Source organism: Pieris rapae, chromosome 14 (assembly GCF_905147795.1).
Source record: "Pieris rapae chromosome 14, ilPieRapa1.1, whole genome shotgun sequence".
NCBI classification, from domain to species: Eukaryota; Metazoa; Arthropoda; class Insecta; order Lepidoptera; family Pieridae; genus Pieris; species Pieris rapae.
In genome coordinates this window covers 9,113,443-9,132,765 of record NC_059522.1, presented here as the reverse complement: position 1 = coordinate 9,132,765, position 19,323 = coordinate 9,113,443, and the positions used below count along the sequence as shown (strand labels likewise).

Genomic DNA, 19,323 nt, shown 5'->3' with positions numbered 1-19,323 from the left:
TAGAACTTAACTTTTTACTTAAGGTTTTAATTATTACTGGCCACTAGATAATGTTAAGGCATTGTCGAAGAAAATAAAAAACAAAAGAGCATCGGCGTTTTGGCTAGTAGTCCTATAATAAAGTGGCAGTGTGTCTAGAAACACCTAAAAACAAAGTGACGTCTTTGAATTTTCATTACTTTCTAATCACAGAAAACACATCGTTATAGAATTGATTAGTGTTGGGAATTCACTTACCGATGGGTAATTCCTCTGGCTTCCAAGTGCTGCATACCTAATGCTACTTGCAAAGCATAATCCCTCATGGTAGAGCTGTCGAGATGTAATGCTGGCTCTGCGACGTACTGGTGCTTGCTTGACTCCTGGTCCGAGTCTATGTATAATTTAGAATATCCAGGCTCTTCTATCGGCGGATCCGAATCGCTTATGTTTGTGTATTCAGCTGTAAAAAAAGAATGTGTAGCACTCGGATCACTCTACAACTCTACCAGACTAAGACTAACACGCCTGTGTCTGTCTCACTCTCACGCGTAATGTCTGCACCTATATTACTTCATGGTTAGGTTTTTATTTTCGTTACGGATTTTTTTAATTCGGTCGCCGCGTTCAAAGCCCGCGATAGAATCTATGCAATTGCTTAAAATATTTGTACACAAAAATACGTACAGTACTAAACCAATACGATATGACATTAAATGCATAAGAACGCTACTGTGGACCACTTGGGTGGCTCACCACCCCCCGCAAGACTTTAAGAACATAGTAGGCCAACTGTGTCTACATGCGCAAATTAACTAGGCACCTCGCAAAGTGTAATTATGGCCAAATCACGTGCCAAGTTGATTTGTGTGTAACCACCTTGTTTGTAATTATATGTACCCCACCTTACCCACATTGATAATTAGTTTTTCTATATATAATAGAGGGCCAAACGGCTCTACGGGACGCCCAAAAACGGCAGTCATAGCAGCCCATAGACTGGGTGTCTATGGTTTTTAGTGGGCACGTTGCCGGCTTTTAGTCAGGAATAAGCATGTCCGGTATATTTGGTAATTTTGTAATTATTCCCAAACCTTAAAGTAGCAAGCGTAAGCTCAGCATTCCTAATTGCCACAACAATTACGATGATTAATTAGTTAATTGGTTGACTTTGGCACACCCTCGAAGAACTCCAAATGACCTCATTTAACGACAATGCTGCAGTTTATGTTGCGTAGTAGAAAAACTGTTTTTTTTTCAGTTGATACTGAAGTTACTGTAAGCTTGCCGAACCTATATTATAATCACTGTCATTTTTACTTTAATTTTTTATAAATTGTAATGGCGTCCGTATTTCGGGGTGATAAGAAGTATTTTAAACAAAGTTAGGAAAGAAACAAATTATACTATATGGGAGTGTCCATCTGAAGACCTCCTGCTCGTTTGCCCCCTGTGTTATAAAAAAAATTATGTACCTTTTACAAAAAGGGTATAAATACGAAACACCAACGTTTTGCGTGCCGATTATTAACAGGCGCTATAATTTCTTGCCTGAAAAATTAACTGCGGTGAAACAGATGAAATTCTCGATATCTATTTTATTCCATGGTATTCAGTTTTACTTTTATTAACGTATCGTGTATTTTAACATAAACACAGATTGACTTATCGATTATTTTTAAGGTATATCTTAACCTCAACCCGAACAGTATTTAAACTTTTAAGGCTGTGCGAAATGAGAAAGTAAAAATTAAAAATAAATTATTTGTTAATTAATTCATTACTATTAATTTCAGCAGGCTTATCATGGCAGAGGTTGTTTTTATAAGTTCATGATATTGAAATCAGCTTATAAAAATTGTTTCATCTAAATAACAGATGAGGGTATATTTTTCTAATCCCGGATCTTATATTAGACTATAATGTACTTACTCCCTGGGCAACAATGCACAAACCGTGCGGGCCATAAAAAAAAAACAAATGTACTTACTATCCGCTTCAGATGGTCGTCCATTACGACTGGACACATCTACTTCCTTCATTATATTTCTTTTTCCTCTAGCAGCTCTTAGCAGGGTCAAAAGATCTCCTCTAGGCGCATGTTCCAATAGCGCAATAAGTGGCGGGCGTCTGGTACAACATGCCACGAGGCGAATAACATGTTTGTGTGAACCAACGTGCTTTAACATCGCAATCTCACGGAGAAAGTCGTGCATCTCTTCGCCTGCTGTACTGTCTGAAAAAATGAAAGTATACCGTGTTGTATTGACATTTACAACAAGACCCCATCGGCTGTGCGCAGCGAGTAGAGACCGCGTCTTCCCGCGCCCTCCAGCCCCCATGAAAGGCAAACGTATTAGCAGGGCGTGACATATACACCACCCGAAGGGGGCATATGCCCCGAACGGGCCTAAACACCCCCCTCGAGGGAGGGTGTAACAATACCTCCCCCAATACCACTGTTTTCGTTCTGCGAGCACTGTGCCAAAAACTATGTGCCTCAGACAGAAAAAATTACAGATTATTTTAGAACTGATATTGAACAACATTCTTGTTGGATAAATTTTCATTTTGATTGTGTTAATACTTAAGAAAATCTTCAAACGGAAGACTACAATTACACAGTCCTAGACTTTCATTTCCTTGTTTATGTAATTGCTATTGAAAATTCATTAGGCGTTTCTTTTTAAGGTACGCTAATTAGACAAGTAAATGAAACGTGCGTTGAATAGATCTATAATTCATAGATATATCTAATTAATATAAAAGTTGGTCGATTAATCAAGTTGTAATTCAAAAGATAATATCTTTTTATTTTTAATAGTTTTGTTTAAAAATCGATTTTTTTGTTTTTTTTTTATTTAGTACGATTTAATATTAAATGATAGGATTGTAAATAAATATTTCCACGGTAGAAACTACTTCCATATATTAAATTATTAAATTCTTTCACGTTGGTTAGACTGTTTTATTTCTCGCACGGCTGGTGTTTTTATAATTTGGTACTTCTAATGGTGAAATATTTGTGAATTATTTTAATCCAGAAGTTTTTGAGTTTATTTACAAACTTACATACCTCTTTATGATACATATCAATTCTAGTATTATATATCAATGATAACATGAACAATTGCTTTATTTGAGTAATATATATCAGAACACTCCTGGGAAATACACTACAAAGATTGTAGAATTATAATTAATGTCTGTGATTCTTTGTAATTAAAACTTCAAACCGGCGGGGGCATGTTTAGAATTGCATATTAAATTTTAGTTTTTCGTTCAGCCTGTTTTCATCCACTACTGGACTTACACCACTATAGATATAACTATAAGATATAGCTTTTTTTATTAAATAATTTAATAAGATATTAAGAATCTACCTGTCAGCATCTTAGCAGCAACTGTGATGGTTTCCCCTCCAGGCATGTCCAGGTGGGCTGCATGGACCCTCCCGAATGCACCACTACCGATTAAAGCACCCAAATGGACCCTGGATCTGCTGACTTCCCAATCATCGCATTCGTCCCCTGGCTGGAGGAAATATATTTAAGGGAGTTTTAAGAATATCGCTAAATAAGGTATGTTCATGATGCAGGTGGCATCATGAGCAAACCCCACATACTCGTAATTAATATTGTATGTTTCCTTTTGTTAATATTATCTATTCCATCTTTGGTTATATTTTTGGTGTAGTTGTTTGTTATACATAATTTTTGTTGACTGTAGGATTACGAAATAAATAAGGATGGTCTCACGAACCGTGTTACCATCCTTAGTATCAGTGAGTGGCTGCCGCTTCCGTGGCTTAGTTAAACGCACATGGGCGGACTGTCTTGGGTTTGATTCTAGGTACAGAAGCGAATAGTCTTTCGGTTGCAGTTCCTTACAATTACCTTGTAAATCAAAACTTTGCGATTTAAAAGAGGCGAGTTCCTGGCCAGTTCTTGGCCGCTCTACGCCATTGAAATGAAAACTGGTAGTAAATGTAAATTTAAATCTTCCTTAGTCAACTTTAGGTCCGATTTTTGTCTAAAAATCTAAAAAAAAAACTAAAACTACTTGTTGATTTTAGTGTAGATTAAGATATGTCATAAATGATTAAAAATATTTTCTAAAAAGGAGTACCTCAAACTCTTTGTGATCATATAGCGGACTTTCTTCCATTTGGCCTCTTGTCACGTTAGCATTGTTTCTGAGAACAAAAATATAGTAAGGACAAATTAATAAAAGAGAAAATATTCACCCACAATCTTTTAAAAAAAACAGAGACAAACATACTAAATACATTACGTGTATATGGTATTTAACTTGGAGGCTTCTTCCCATTTTTGAAGTGAGAGAGATTGGGAAAGCGCACGCATAACGTCTTGTACAGCAAAAGCAGATTTTTTATTTTTTATATTATTATTAGCAATTGGGCTTTTACCAAGTCAGAAGTGAAATTTCTTTGTAAATTAATAATTAATTTACAAAGAAATTTCACTTCTGACAAGTGTACTTTGTACGCACGCACTTTCTTATCAGTGTTTACGCCTCTATAGCTCTGTCCGTGATATTTAAGATACTCACGAATTAGGTTCATAATCTAGATATAATGGAGAGTCAGAGAATGGGTTTACGGGTACCAAGTAAAACCCTGGGGTGGAAATCTAAACTTCTGGATGTATCGCGCGCCCATTCCAACTTGGTTAGCGAAGCGCTACACATGCGAGCAATACAAATATGTAATAAACAGAATTTCTATCGAGAAAGACCGATTTGTTTGTACACTGGCTGAGTTCACAAGAATTGCTTGCTATATCTTTAGTAATATATTGTTTAATGTTTTGTATAATCAGTGTTTTATTATTGTTTCTTTCTATCGAATGAGTATTGTTAAGATAGAATTATGATGTGGATTAAATAAATATCATACTCATAGTCATAGTCATAGTCATAATATCTTTATTCATTTAGGTAAACATGTACACTTATGAACGTCAAGAAAACAAATTACATTAATCGTAAATTTACATTTACCACCAGTTCGCAAGTCAAGGGCGTAGAGCGGGTAAGAAGAACTGGCAAGAAACTTTCCGCCACTCTTTTCAATCGCCAAGTTTTTAATACAAATTGTTTGAACTGGAGCAAATCAATCCCAAGGATTAGGATCATTTAGTTATTCGTCACATTTATACTCCGCAATACGATATGTTTCTGATAACTATCTTAAATCAAAATAAGGATAAACACGTTCCATCAATGCAGGTCAAACGTGAAGTCGTAAACAGTAGTTTAGAGATCGCCATCTTGAATTTCTCAATTAGGTTACAACAGTTAGACTTTTTCTTGTGCATTCTGACTTAAGGCCTATTAGAATCGACGGACACTGTTTATCGGCTAAAAACAGCGAAACTTGGCGCAATTTGACAATCTACAGAGTGTTACACGGGGAGTGGAAAAATTGTTGAATTTGCGTTCCCTAACTGGCTTTATGTACTTCAAATCTGAAGTAGCCAAGAGGCTGATTGCAGATGGCAAAAAAACTCTGACTTTAGCACGGGTTGTTATTTTATACCTACATGTTAGAATTATTTCCAGAAAGATTTATAGGTACTGTATTTTTGGAGCCACATGAAATTATGTGTCTAAAAGTTTACTGCGAAGGAGTACACAGGAGGTACTAATATACAAACGTTTATAGATATCTAGTATATTTATAAGGTAAATAGCTAACACAGTAAATATATTTATTTAATGACAAATGAAATATATTAGAAGAAATATTGCATGATAATAATAATAATAATAATAGAAAAACAATTCAGTACTGGCGTAGTGGCTTCAGCATGCGACTGTCATCCTTGGGGTCGTAGGTTCGATTCCCGACTGTGCACCAATGGCCTAACATAGTATTTTGTTGAAAAAGCCTTCTAAAGCGGCCTTTTGTGATCGACTCGAGTTCTACACTCGAGCAAAATGTCAATAGCTTACTTTACATATATATAGCATATCTAGTGTATAATGTGTTTACAATTTTTCGGTGGCATAAAATCAATTTAAAAAAATGGAATGCTCTTTTCAGATTAACACTCAGCTTTTAAACAGTGTTTATATATTTCACCGATAAATCAGAGTAAGCAGGATTCACTCAAAATATAAACTCATTGACAGACAAGATGGCGTCTGTTTATGATCAGCTGTGTTTATTATTTTTTAAAATACTTTAAATTTTATGTTAAATTTATTTCTTAATGATTGTGATAAAAAAGAGTGTGTGTACTTATGTACACGCGTTAGAAGTTATACTTCTTTGGCGTATTTAAAAAAATTTAACTAAAATCCAGTAGCAGTGATTAACGATAAATATTAAAATTAATCAAAAAAATTTTATTTAAATAAATAAATAATTAGTAAATACTATCACCGTCGTATATGAAATTCATTCATTTTTCTCCATCGCGCCCAATGAAGCATAACTTCAACAAATTTAAAACCTGACAAAATCGATTAGAGAGATTTTGTAGACATCTGCTTAATTAGATAGGCACCGCGAGAGAGTATTGAATGAAAATTTATCATATAAGACAGTTACAACCAGTGGCTCTACAACCTATTTAGGTCTGGGAGTCAGAGTTCTGTTGTTTAATGATCATTTGTCAATATTATAGGCAAGTAGGTGATCAGCTGTCTGGACTGTCGACTTTTTGGGTCAAAGATAACCCGGTTTCTCAAGCTTCCTTCACCGTTCGAGCAAATTTTAAATGCGCACATACATAAAGGTGCAAAGCCGGCAATACAACCTACTATATCAGGTTTGGGAATCGTGCTGAATCGACTAGGCTAGTTATCAATAATTGGGCATCTGTAATACAAAACATTGCGTACACCAACAGAAAACATAAACTATAATCTCCCAACAACATTGACATTCGAATTTCGAAAGTAAAACTCAAAATACGCATTAACGATTTTGATAATTGCAAAAAATGGCAACACTAGAAAGATGTCATAGGTCAGGTTGCGAGAGTGCGGACTGCAACATGATGTAATGATTACGTAACCAATTTACCCACTAGCCGTTCACACGAAAATTACAAATTGTTAACGGAATTTGCTACGCCATTCTCACTTTTATCGTAAAACAATAAGAGTCAGTTATGAAATTTTAAGTGAAAGAAACAATTTGCTGATCATATCACGTTGTTAAAATCGTGGGAAAGTGGACTTTATTGTATTGGATTAAAGTCATTACAGAAGAGAACATTTCGTATGAACTTTCTTGACCAGTAATTAACTTTTTATAAGCCCGTTAATTATGCGTTTTTTGTATTATATATGATCAATACTGGACTGTGATGAGTGAGAGCAGGTACTTGCGATTTGCCCAGAACCAGTTAAATATTTTTTTTATGTAACAGGAATGATAAACTCAACTCATGTTAAGTGATAGCGCCCATGGATACTCTCAATGCCAGAGGGCATTAATAATTATTAAGCTCTTTCCTTAAAGAACCCTAAGTCGAATTGGTTCGGAAATACTTCAGTGGGCAGCTGGTTCCACATAGTGGTGGTATTATAGTACAAGGCTGGCTAAGGTTTTTTTCCCAAAAAATAAATAAAATCTTTTTAACAAGAGCAATTAAGCATATTAGAACAAAATGTATAATGTAAACAACATTTAAAAAACATAAAAGCTCAAAGCGAAGGACGCTTTTGAACTTTATAAGTTTTCTATATATTCGGCTTCTATAAAGATTATTAATTTACAAAGTCATTATTAAAACATTCTCAAATCAAGGGCGTAGAAAAGACGAAAAGAACTGGCTATTAGCTCCCAATCATTCATTTAAATGGTAAGTATTCTGTTTTACAAAATGTTTAGTGTGCCATTACACCATGTATTATAGTTTGAAGCATCCCCTTATAATAAATTTACAGAGTTCTGTATCTCTCGTGATCATTTATTTAATTTTAAGGAGGTCTTGTGTTCGACATTCGCCGTAATGTTGTCCTACACCATACATCCTAGCGAGCGTTCAACGGAGCGAACCTATGACCGGGATGTGAGATATATGTTTAAACTTCTAACCTATAATTTAGTTTATTCTTATCTATTTTTTTAATCCACCCCATATACTAATATTATTAGTCTTTTGTTTTTTTTTCTACTAAGTATTAGTATTTATTCATTCTTTATTGCGACTGAGGCGCAAACTAGCTGCTGTGGTCTCTTGCAGAATGACCAGCGCTGTGGAACACTCTGCTCCTCAGCATAATGCTCAGCCAGGGCCAATTACAACCACAGCACACACGCGTGACACAATTAAAACTTACCTTATTCTTCAAAAAAAAATATTATCTCTTATTGCCTCTTTTTTATTTGGTTATTATTATTTTGTGTGTTATAATTATTATGTTTTTGTCTAATAGACCAACACTGCTCTATTTTGTTTTCGTTGGGATATAGACAGATAAGGATTTTATTTAAAACAGTACAATTAGCTTGACTTATGCACTAGAATATAAAATAATGTAAGCTCTCCATATCACAACTCTTTGGTCGGAGTATCTTCAAAGCCAGGGCCGTCACCCCGCTCGTCATATAAATCAAATCAAATCAAAATCTATTTATTCAATTTAGATGCGACTTAAGGCATGCTTATGAATGTCAAAAACGTTTACATAATTCGCGAAAGAGCAAAACTACGCCTTCCGTTCGCAAGACTACCAGGAAGTCTTGTTCTGAGAAGAACGAGCAAGAAACGTTATACGTACAAATATATGAATTGAGATCACAATTAACATCAGGCAATCTTCACTCCTATTATAGATATCGGTTCAAGACTTTCAAGTATTGCATCCAAATCAGTAATCTGGATTTCCACCATTCACTTGCCCTTTGACTGTACTTAAAGGACCTGTTATTAAACGATACTATTTCCCAATGAAATTGTAATACGGATATTTTAGCCGCGAATGTGGACGAATGATTTTTGTTTACATCTGCCCTAACACTTGTTCGTTTGGTGTCAACATCGTGATGACCGCCATGTTTATAATCCAAAAGTCAATGTTGGGACATAAAAATGTGCAAGGAACAATTAAAATCTAGCCTCTCGAGGTCGCCTTTAGATTATCTGGAACAATTGGCCTGTATCATACGTTCATCATATATGATGATACATACATAATGTGCATGCATAACATGTCTTGAAATATCAAGACCTGAGAAGATCCTGAGAGACCTAATTAAGTGTCGTTTTTATTATTATAGAACAAGTATCTATAATTGAAGCTTCATACGTAATTAAAAATAATAATGGTAGAAATTGTTTTTTTGTTTGATTCAAATGTTTTCTAAAGATTTTGTCACTCATGTAAAGTAAAGTTAACAGTATCTTTGTTTATATAATTATTTAAATGCCATTTTGTAAACATTTTTTAATGAAATTAGTTCTTTAGTTGAAAGAATATTTTTGTGTATTTTAGTTTGATTCATTATTAGTAAAACAACAAATATTATTAGGGAGAGAGGGAGGGACGCACGCCTTAACTCTCCCAGGTAACCCAAGTAGGGAAAAAAACTAAAATATTAACGGTATATTGATGTGTGTAAAATATTGATATTGATTTAATTATTAAATATTGATTTATAAAAATTGAAGATTAACCAAACTTCGGATAAGTTCCAAATAAGCTATTTATTACTTATTGGTAGGATACCCACTAATGTTGTGTTTCACGACTGTCAGATAAATTCGTCATGAAACGCGATATGCTTTATTCGGAACTTTTATCTTCCGAATAATTTATGTGTTGCATAGCTATTTGGTACTTTATCCATACACTATGAAATAAACTCTTAATCTCATACAAAAAAAAGTTCACAAGGTGCCTTACGTTACCTAAACACGCCCGCAAGTGCCTGACATGTAATGGTTAATTAAAAATTAAATCGAGAGATAATTACAACGACTCTGAGTGCAAATGTTTTTGAAAATTAAATGCTCCATGGGCAATTGACAAAACAACATCATTTTTGGCCATTTTTAGATAAATGTAACGAAAAGTAAATGAGGTCTAAATAAGTTTTAAAGAATTACTCTTCTAATATCAACTTTGAAATTTTAATTAAAATTCTTAAAGATTTCCATGTTAAATTACTTAATTTAAAATAATAAACATTCACCAATGGAATGCAATATGCCGTAATTAAATAATTGTGAAAATTTCAATTAGTTCGTAACAAAATGTACCCAAAAAAAATTAATTCAAAGTAGATGATTTTCTATAGTCATAGATATGTTTATAGGTTTTATATTTCTTATATTCGTGTTAAGACATACCACAGCTGATTGAGTAAATCTTATAACCAATCAAGAAAAGGTTAGATTATATTTTACAAAATAAAAACTTTCTGAGAAATGTTAAGGAACCTGTCTTAATATCGTTTCTCTATATTATTTATTTTTTCTAATAAATATCTGAATTTAAAATGGCAATGAAGATAATTAGGAAAAGGTTTTCACTTTCACATTTAATACGAAATTGTGATAATTTGATAACAATTTGGACAGAATTTTGGGTACATATGCAAGATATATATTTTATTGAAAAAAATACAATATTGTAAGAAGTCAAACACGATTTGAGTTTGAATGATTATTGACGTGAGCCATCTGTGTAAACCGTTAATGACGTTTTTTAACCATTGGTCGAAGGTTCTAGGCTGGAGATAAGTTTGACCCGATGATTAAGTATGTTGACAACACACAGAGTTCAGACTCATATATCCTTCAACATTGATTCCATTTGCTAAATAAAAATATTTTATTATCCCTAAAAATACACCCATTTTTATTAATATTTTGTGATGTGTTTCCTAAACGTAAAAAAGCAAAGAGATTTCACTGATATTATGTAAATATAAGTTGATTTCCCATCAATAAAAGAAAGTGAATACAAATACCAAACAATACGTTTTGCGGTTAACACACACATTTGAAATGTCGGCAGACGTGTTTGAAATAAAGGATGAAAGATCCGCTTTCGTTCAACTCTTGTGTAATTCTATGCAATGGTTGCACCATTAAGAGTCTAATATTTATGTGAAAGCTTAAATATTAACTGTAGTAAAAGATTTCATCGTAAAACTAAAATGCATGAATCGAAAAACAGGCAGGATTCAAAAATCGGAACAAAATTCTTAACAATGTTAGTCGAACAGAGTTAAACGTCACTCTTTTGACAAATTTTGGCCGCTTTCAAAGAGGCCAAGGACCAAAGAGGAAAATTTAAAAATCGAAACAAAATTTCTATGAACAATGGGAGAGACGAAACACAGACTAGGTAGTAACTATTAAACTAATATCTCAATTAAGTCAGACAATACAATCGTCACGTTTGCATAAAAACTAGGACACATACTAATTGTTTCTTGTACGAGGTAGCTTTACATCCATACAAAATACCTTTTTATACGACGCTTTCTCTGTTGCTAAGTAACAAGAAGAAATTAATTCTAAATATTCATCTGTTTCCCGGAAGAATTTCAGAGACAATGGCTGCGTCACGCGAAGACTTATATCATTGTTACGGACATTACATTTATTATGTCATTGTGTATATAATATATATTAAGAAGTGTGTTATTAAAATATGAATTAATCGTTTCATTTGAATAATTAGTCTATAATTTATGGTAATAAATAAGTTTGTGTTACTTTTACCTTTCCAGAGCAAATGCGTAAGAATAATTCACCAAATAATAAAACAATAATTAAGAAACTTATTCAATACCAGCAGTACAAACTCATAATTCTTGAGTCATTAACCAAAGACAATAGCGGTTCCGTTACTTTGTTACGTAAATACTGGATCCAGACCGGTCCCATTACATAAGAATTTGAACTTTCGTATCTCGTGGCAGAACTTAAAGTTATCAAAAAGCACTGCTACAACGGATAGTGAGAGTGTGTACGTCACTAAGCTTTCGCTGAGAACTACCTCGGAACTTATGCGCTCCTGGTACTCTGAGACATTTAAGATTTCCTTTTTTACCTAAAAAATATTATTTTGAAATCGTATTTGTTCGTTGTGAGGACCGGTTTTAGTTTCTATCGGATCTAAGAGTAAACTAATCCCCATTTTTTAAAGTTGGACTTGCCATAAGACCATAAAAGAATTGTTTTAGTAATCATGAGTTGTAATACTTTAATATTAAAAATATTCCTCTATATGATGATTTTAAATTAACTGCGCGTGCTTAACATAATATTATATTGAGGTATTTACACTAATGCCTCTAAGAAGATTAATGTACTTCAAATGAGTAGAAAGGATAATAAGATCTTAATAATTGCAGTACAGACACTTTGAATTGACATATTATTTTGTTTGACAGCGATTTTCAATGAAAATAGAGTAGCGACGCGGACGCTGGAATATTTACACATTTTGTCAACGATCTCAGAGATGTATAAAACCACTAAGTTAAACAGTAATTTAATCCAATAACTCAGATTTGAGATCATATTATGTGTATGAATTATGAATAAAAATTAATTCGCGATACAAAAATTTACACAATTCAAAAGTTAGGTAATTTTGCCGATACACCATCATTAATGCTTTACTAATAAATGAAATATATATATAGAAATTTGAGGCCAAATCAGAGGCCTAATTCTTAGAAGTCCGATTTTGCACTAGCGAGTCTTCCATGCTGGCTTGCTATCAGTATCACTTAACACCAGATTAGCCTACGACAGCATTAGCTTTTGCCTCCTGTTTTATAAAGAACCAGGTGTATTATAGTTTAGTAACTTATAATAGTTATAATAAGTGTCCCGTCTGGGAAATTAAAAATAATATCAAAGATATAAGACAATGCAAAAGTACGTAATCAAACGCCTGTGAACTTAAAAGTTTAAATTTGAAATTGGAACAATGCTTTAAGCATTGGAGCGGATGTTTCGTAAAGTGGATTGTTACAAATATCGTATGGTCATCGTTGGGCAATGTTTCTTCACTTTATTGTGACTGTAATGAATATGTAATATCTGTATAAAAACAACGTTAAAGTGAGATTGATGATTGAATATGATAGCGACCTTTTGACGAGTTCATTTGAAGTTTTTGTTGAATTTGATATTGGGTTTCCCTTTGGCAATATAAGGCATAAAATCAATACATTCCAAGAAAGTAGTACAATTGGTATAAAAGAATATTTGAATAAATATTTCTTTCTTTATTAGGATATTAGAATATTTGTATATTTTAATAATAAGCAGGGAATAGGGTTCTTTTAATAGTGATTTTAAAGAATATGTCAAACCATAAATACCCGAGTGATTCCGTTGACGATTAAAGTTATTACGTCTAATAAATATGAATATAATGTGATGTTTTTATTTACTATATATATAACATTAACCCATGCCTGGTACCATCATTAAAATAAATGCACAAAATTAATTTGATATTTTCATCATTATCATTATTATCATATCATTATCAGGCTAGGTAATTTAAAACTTATAGCTGTATTATATTTCGTATTACATAACACGGGCGGTTCGGTTCAACGAACCAAAAATCTTTGATAAAGTAACGGAAAAATTTATAAGTAACATATTTGCTTTGTAAATCATCGGCCCACTTAAAAACTTCTTATTTACTTTATGTAAAATGTGCTAATTTATAAAAGGGAAATCATAAAAGTCAAGGTTTACGCAACTGAATGGTTTAGAGTTTTATTTACGTAATAAAAATATAACTCTTACTTATTTTACTATGTATGATGAAAGATGAAGCTTCTTTCTGTTATGCAAGCGTGGGGTCACGACTCAATGTTGTGCAATGGATCGCCCACGCTTACGATTGCACTTTCTACCTTACACCTGTTCTTCAGATGTGTTAATGCATTGGATGTGAAAGATGTCATCTCAAACAACACTTTCATATTCCAACGAATATTTGCTAAGCAATACTGAGGTGAAAGAAAAGATTTCATTTGTTTTAACGATATTTTTATGCAAAAATATTTATAGTACATCTAAAATTAGGCAATTAAAATTACTATTTACATAAATACATTTAGGCACCGTAATTTTTTCTCTACTTATAAACTAGATTTGTCGCCGGCGAAGCAGGTATCACATGGGGGCACGCTCTGCGCGTTTAGTATGGGCCGGACTGGCCGGGGGGACCGTATGAGCTGCTGACTCCTGATGAGCCGTGACCACCAGAGATAATGCCACCGCCAATGCTGCCACCACCGATGCTGCCACCGTGGCCGCCACCGATGCTGCCACCGTGTCCGCCACCAATGCTGCCGCCGTGACCGCCGCCAAGGGAAAGACCACCTCCGATGCTACCACCAGAAACACCACCGCCGATACCACCGCCAATTCCAGATCCGATACCACCGCCAATAGCACCACCTCCGATGGAACCACTCTCCTTCTGGGTCTTGTACTTGATGAAGTAAACTTCTGGTTTTGAGGGTTGGGTGGGGGCAGCAGTTGGGATGGTGATGTCGGGCTGTTCGTCGGGTTTCTTGACCAAGACGTAGACGAGGGTCTTCTCTTCGTTCTGAGCTTGGGCGGGGATGATGGGCGCGACTGGGGCGGGAGGTGCTGGGGCCTTGATGAAGATGATCTTGTAGTGTTTCTGGGGGATGGCGCCACCAGAGATGATTTGTGGGCGCTGTTCTTCAGGTTCTGGTGGTGGGACATGGACGTAGATGTGTTTCTGCACAATGGGGGCTCCACCGAAGCCGCCGCCGAATCCGCCACCACCTCCAGATGAGAATCCGCCACCACCTCCGGATGAGAATCCACCAGATGAGAAGCCTCCTGAGGAGAATCCTCCACCGATTCCACCTCCGACTCCACCTCCTAGACCGCCTCCGATACCGAAGCTGCTAGAGCTGAGTCCACCGGATGAGAATCCACCTCCAAAGCCGCCCCCATGGCCACCACCGAAACCTCCGCCGATGCTACCCCCGTGTCCTCCAAGGCCACCTCCTCCTCCTGGTGCATTGTAACTGTATCCCGCCTCGGGTCTGGCCGAGCCGATAGCCGCAACGGCTGCTAATACCTAAAGTGCAACAAAACACATATTAATATAAAGCTTTCCTTCATAAATTACCAATGTGACCCAAGTGCATCTGCGTGTAAAAGATCGTCAATGCAAAAGTCTGAAGTGTTGCGATCGGCACTGAGCCACAGTCCTATGAGGAAGCAAGCCTCGGTGGGTCACACACAGGTCACAGATCACTTTCACTGCACACATATACCTACCAAGAATGCTTTCATGTTGACTCACGGACGTCTCGTGGTTGTATGATGCTCTCCACACGATCTGTACGTTTATATACCGACGAGTCGTATACACCTCTCTCCCTGACTCTTCCTAAGATTCGGCCTTCGGTCATACGAGAATTATGATTTTAATGTAACCCACCGAATTTGTCTTGGGTGAAAACATTGATCTGAAACGATCAAAGCTACTTTCACGGCGCGAATGAGTTTGGAACCGGAAAACAATATTGTTCATCGGAAAAAATGTCTCCTATACGCACTCCTATATCGAAATTTCGTAGTAAAAAGGTACGTTATAAATTAAACGCTTGATGAGAAAATGCGTGAATATAGCTTCGTAATTTTTCTTTTAAAATAAAATGAAATGACACTTGCAATATCCGTTTTTTTGACAAATTAGGTATTATTTTTAAATAAACACATCAATGTAAATATGTTAATTAATATACAGGAAAGTATACATAGCATCTATTTTTTACCGTATCATTAACGAGGATTTTATTGTAGCTCAAATCGGTCTTAATGGTATTAAATAAACTTGCCTTTGTTTTGATCTAGATTATACATTTTAATATATCTGTTAGCGAAAATGAAAGTCGGAGATAATAATGTTGAGATGCTCAGAATTACAAATTACTTCGTGCTTATGACATTACGACCCTTTGATCTAAAGCCTTCCTGTGTAATTATGTAAATAAATAAAGTTCTTCCACAATATACACTTTATAATAAAATTGTAATAGTAGATTTGTGTACAATGAATTTATTGAATGACTTAATTCGTTTTAAAACTTTTTTTTTAATTCACTCACTTTTTCCTCATTAGTTTAATAATTTCAACATTTTAGTTTGCATCGGTACTGAATTCGATTAACGGTTAAATAATAGCTGTCTAGGTTAAAGGTAGGCTACGCAACAGAATAAGATACACAAAAAAATATACGCATATTAATTAGTGTTAATAAATCATTAAAGTAGAAATTGAGTCTGATTTCGTTCAACAATGTATCTGAAAAGTAAACAATAAATCTATCTATTTATTATATCTAAAACATTTTTAGTATCTGTTCTATGCGAACAAAGTCATGATTACGTAAGCAGGCTTTTTGCCTGTTTCCTTACAAAGCTATTTACATAGAATCCTTGTTATACGTACAGCACTTTCTCTGCTATTGAATTAATCAGGGAATCACCAAAAGTAGCTCAATTTACGCAATATATATTGCGTCATATACCATAGTTTTACCTATGACGAGTAAATTAGCACATCTGGCACATTTGTATGTGTACCTCGGAAACGCGTAAAGCAATTTTGATTATTTCGCTGAGGCTACTATTTTTTCTACTAAGTATTATTATTACATTTTTTTTGCGACTGAGGCGCAAATTAGCTGCTGTGGTCTCAGGCAAAATGACCAGGGCATTGGATGTTTGCTCCTCAGCATAATGCTGAGCCAGGGTAATTACAACCACGACACACACGCATTACACACTTTAAACGTAGTTAAAAGAAAGTAATTATTAGATTATTAGAATTAATTATTAGTAATTGAAAAGAAAAATGTTTTTTTTATTCAAATTATTATTGTTTTGAGTGTTTCGTTAGTAATAATAAATGTGATGTCTATTGTCTATGACTTCTCTTTGATAGACGTGTTAGTCAATAACGCATAGCAATGAAATCATCTAACTTCGTTTGACTAGACATGTTTTGATAGAGGTACATTTCTGGTCTTTAAAAATAAACGTTCAATTTTTGGACAAGACACAGTAGTTTGCTCAATTTGCCCTTCACTGTAGGATCAAGTGTTAATTGCACACTGAGAACAAAACTTATATAAATTCTCGTAATACGGTGTTTGTAATTAAACTCGTCCGAATTTGTGTGCATATCGGTTGTCTGTTAATCGGACATCTATTTATTAAAGACTAAATGATTAAATAACTAAATAGACTTAATTTTAATGTTTTATACACAAAGTTTTGTTTTTATTTTTTTAAGATATGACATACTAAAATATATACAACCCATAATTTTCACCCCTCTACAAACATCATATTTTTTTATTAGTTAATTAAAAACTTATGACTTGAAATCTGAGGTTCATATATATAGAAAAATTCACAGAACAACCTAAAAAGTTTTCTTTCCGGAAACCCGTTCAGTCTCTGGGGTAGCATAGCATAATGTTCCATATGTACTAAAAAGATAGGCTTAATAAAATCCCATTAAGGCGAAAAGAAGTTCGTGGGGGCAGCTGATATAAAATGCTAAATGCTAATGCAGCCTTAAATAATGAAAGTATATCCACGCTTATATTGTAAACTTACACCTCAGTTTTATATCTACTTGTAACATCAACGGGTCGTTGGCTATAAAAATAACATATTTTAATACATTTTATGAAATAATTTACATATATATCGACGACTCCTACAAATTAGAATTCTATATAGAGAATGGGTGTAACATAGTTAATTGTTAACATAGTAAATTTTCAAGTGTTTTATAGCATGACTATAAGCATTAGAATCAAGAAAAATAATGAATTTAATACAAATTTTAAATTATTTAATATTTAGTCTGAGTTTAATATTTATATCATATCATGTTGCAATTCAATTCGCAGAGGAACTTGGAGAAGATTGTGGTTGGTAACACAGATCACGTGGCCACCAACCAGATGGACTGATAAAAGACTCATCGTCCTTAAAACTGTATACTGTTGGACCGAAATCGGTGAAAACAGATTTTCCGCTTCCGATATTTCCTTGCTAACCACAACGCTCAAACATGAGCTAACGACTAAAGAGAGAGTGAGTTTAATAAAGTTATAAACGACTGCATAAAATAATTGTAAGGTTTCAAACAAAAAGTGATTAGATTTTCGCGTGAAAATTTAAAAAAGAAAAGAAAAATCTCGTTTCGCGAGAAAGGCGTTCTAAGATTGTGAGTTTTCAGATACTATCATATAACATTATTTATAATTATTAATTAATTCAATTGCTTTTAATGATATTTTTGCAGTTGCATGCTAGTTAGATATAGCTGATTATGTTTATTTTTAATTCATTCGTTGTACCTCTTTCTAATAAATAATAAAAATAATAATAAAATAAAGATTTTCAAATAGAAATAGACTACTAAATAATTATTTCCATAATAACATAAACGACACTAAATTCATATCACGTATTCAAGATTCTCATTTACAAGACTAAAGTTGGCGTAAAATATCGTGATTTTTATTTTTTATTTATTTATGATTAAAAAATTCAACTACACCTTAGTGAAGCTAGTGTTCATGTAAATAATTTAGCCAATACGAAAATGCTTTATTAGCCGAACTCACAATCGTACTAAAAAGCTAAACTGTTACTTAATTTAATCTATTAAGTACGTGAATCCGAACGAATCAATTCCGATTCGACTTACGGTTCTTATTAAGACGGTATTAATTATTCCTTTAACTATTGATCACTTGACCTCTGGTTATATCTTAATATCTATATCTCGTTATTATAATATATTGTTTAACAATAAGTAAATGTGATGGGCCTTTCAATGGGTCGCTTTTTTTTCAATTACAAGTCAAATTGTTAATCGGCTTGACATATGCTCCATGACTTGGTGACATAATGGACATGTAAAGGTTTTTAATAAATACTTGAAGTTTTTGTGAATTAAAAGTGAATAAAAGTTTTGTGTTTTGACCATATATGCGACACTGAAATTCTCAGTTTAAGTTTATATACAACAAGGTTTTAGAAATACAAAGTTTCTAAATCATGGCGGTTCATTTAAGGTCTAAATTATTAATTCAATTATGGTTGATCATAAGAATTTTCCATATGGTAACAATGAAAGAGGATATTTAATAAGTTTCGAGGTCGCGTGTTCAATCATTAAATAATTAATGATTTGAGTATTTAAGATTCGATGGTATGGTGAAGTAAACATCGTTAATCAATATCGTTTTATCCCTACAATTTGTTGGCGTGTCACACGCAGAAGATTGTTGATAATTGCTTA

The 19,323-nt window shown here is 33.9% G+C and overlaps 2 protein-coding genes across 2 annotated transcripts in view; both read right to left on the bottom strand.

Moving 5' to 3' along the window:
• The window catches only part of LOC110995222 (fibroblast growth factor receptor 3), a 60,931-nt gene that overhangs the window by 1,576 nt on the left and 40,032 nt on the right, over positions 1–19,323 (bottom strand). Inside the window, exons 9-12 of the mRNA XM_022262283.2 lie at positions 4,108–4,174; positions 3,363–3,513; positions 1,970–2,215; positions 238–442 (exon numbers count right to left, since the gene is read on the bottom strand). Of these exons, the coding sequence (XP_022117975.2) occupies positions 238–442; positions 1,970–2,215; positions 3,363–3,513; positions 4,108–4,174 (669 nt within the window). The remainder of the gene's footprint in view (positions 1–237; positions 443–1,969; positions 2,216–3,362; positions 3,514–4,107; positions 4,175–19,323) is intronic.
• LOC110995223 (glycine-rich cell wall structural protein) lies at positions 13,703–15,411 on the bottom strand. Its single transcript, XM_022262284.2, has 2 exons — positions 15,270–15,411; positions 13,703–15,066 (listed from the first exon to the last, which is right to left on the bottom strand). Exons 1-2 carry the CDS (start codon positions 15,282–15,284, stop codon positions 14,146–14,148), a joined length of 936 nt encoding a protein of 311 aa, XP_022117976.2. The 5' UTR covers positions 15,285–15,411; the 3' UTR covers positions 13,703–14,145.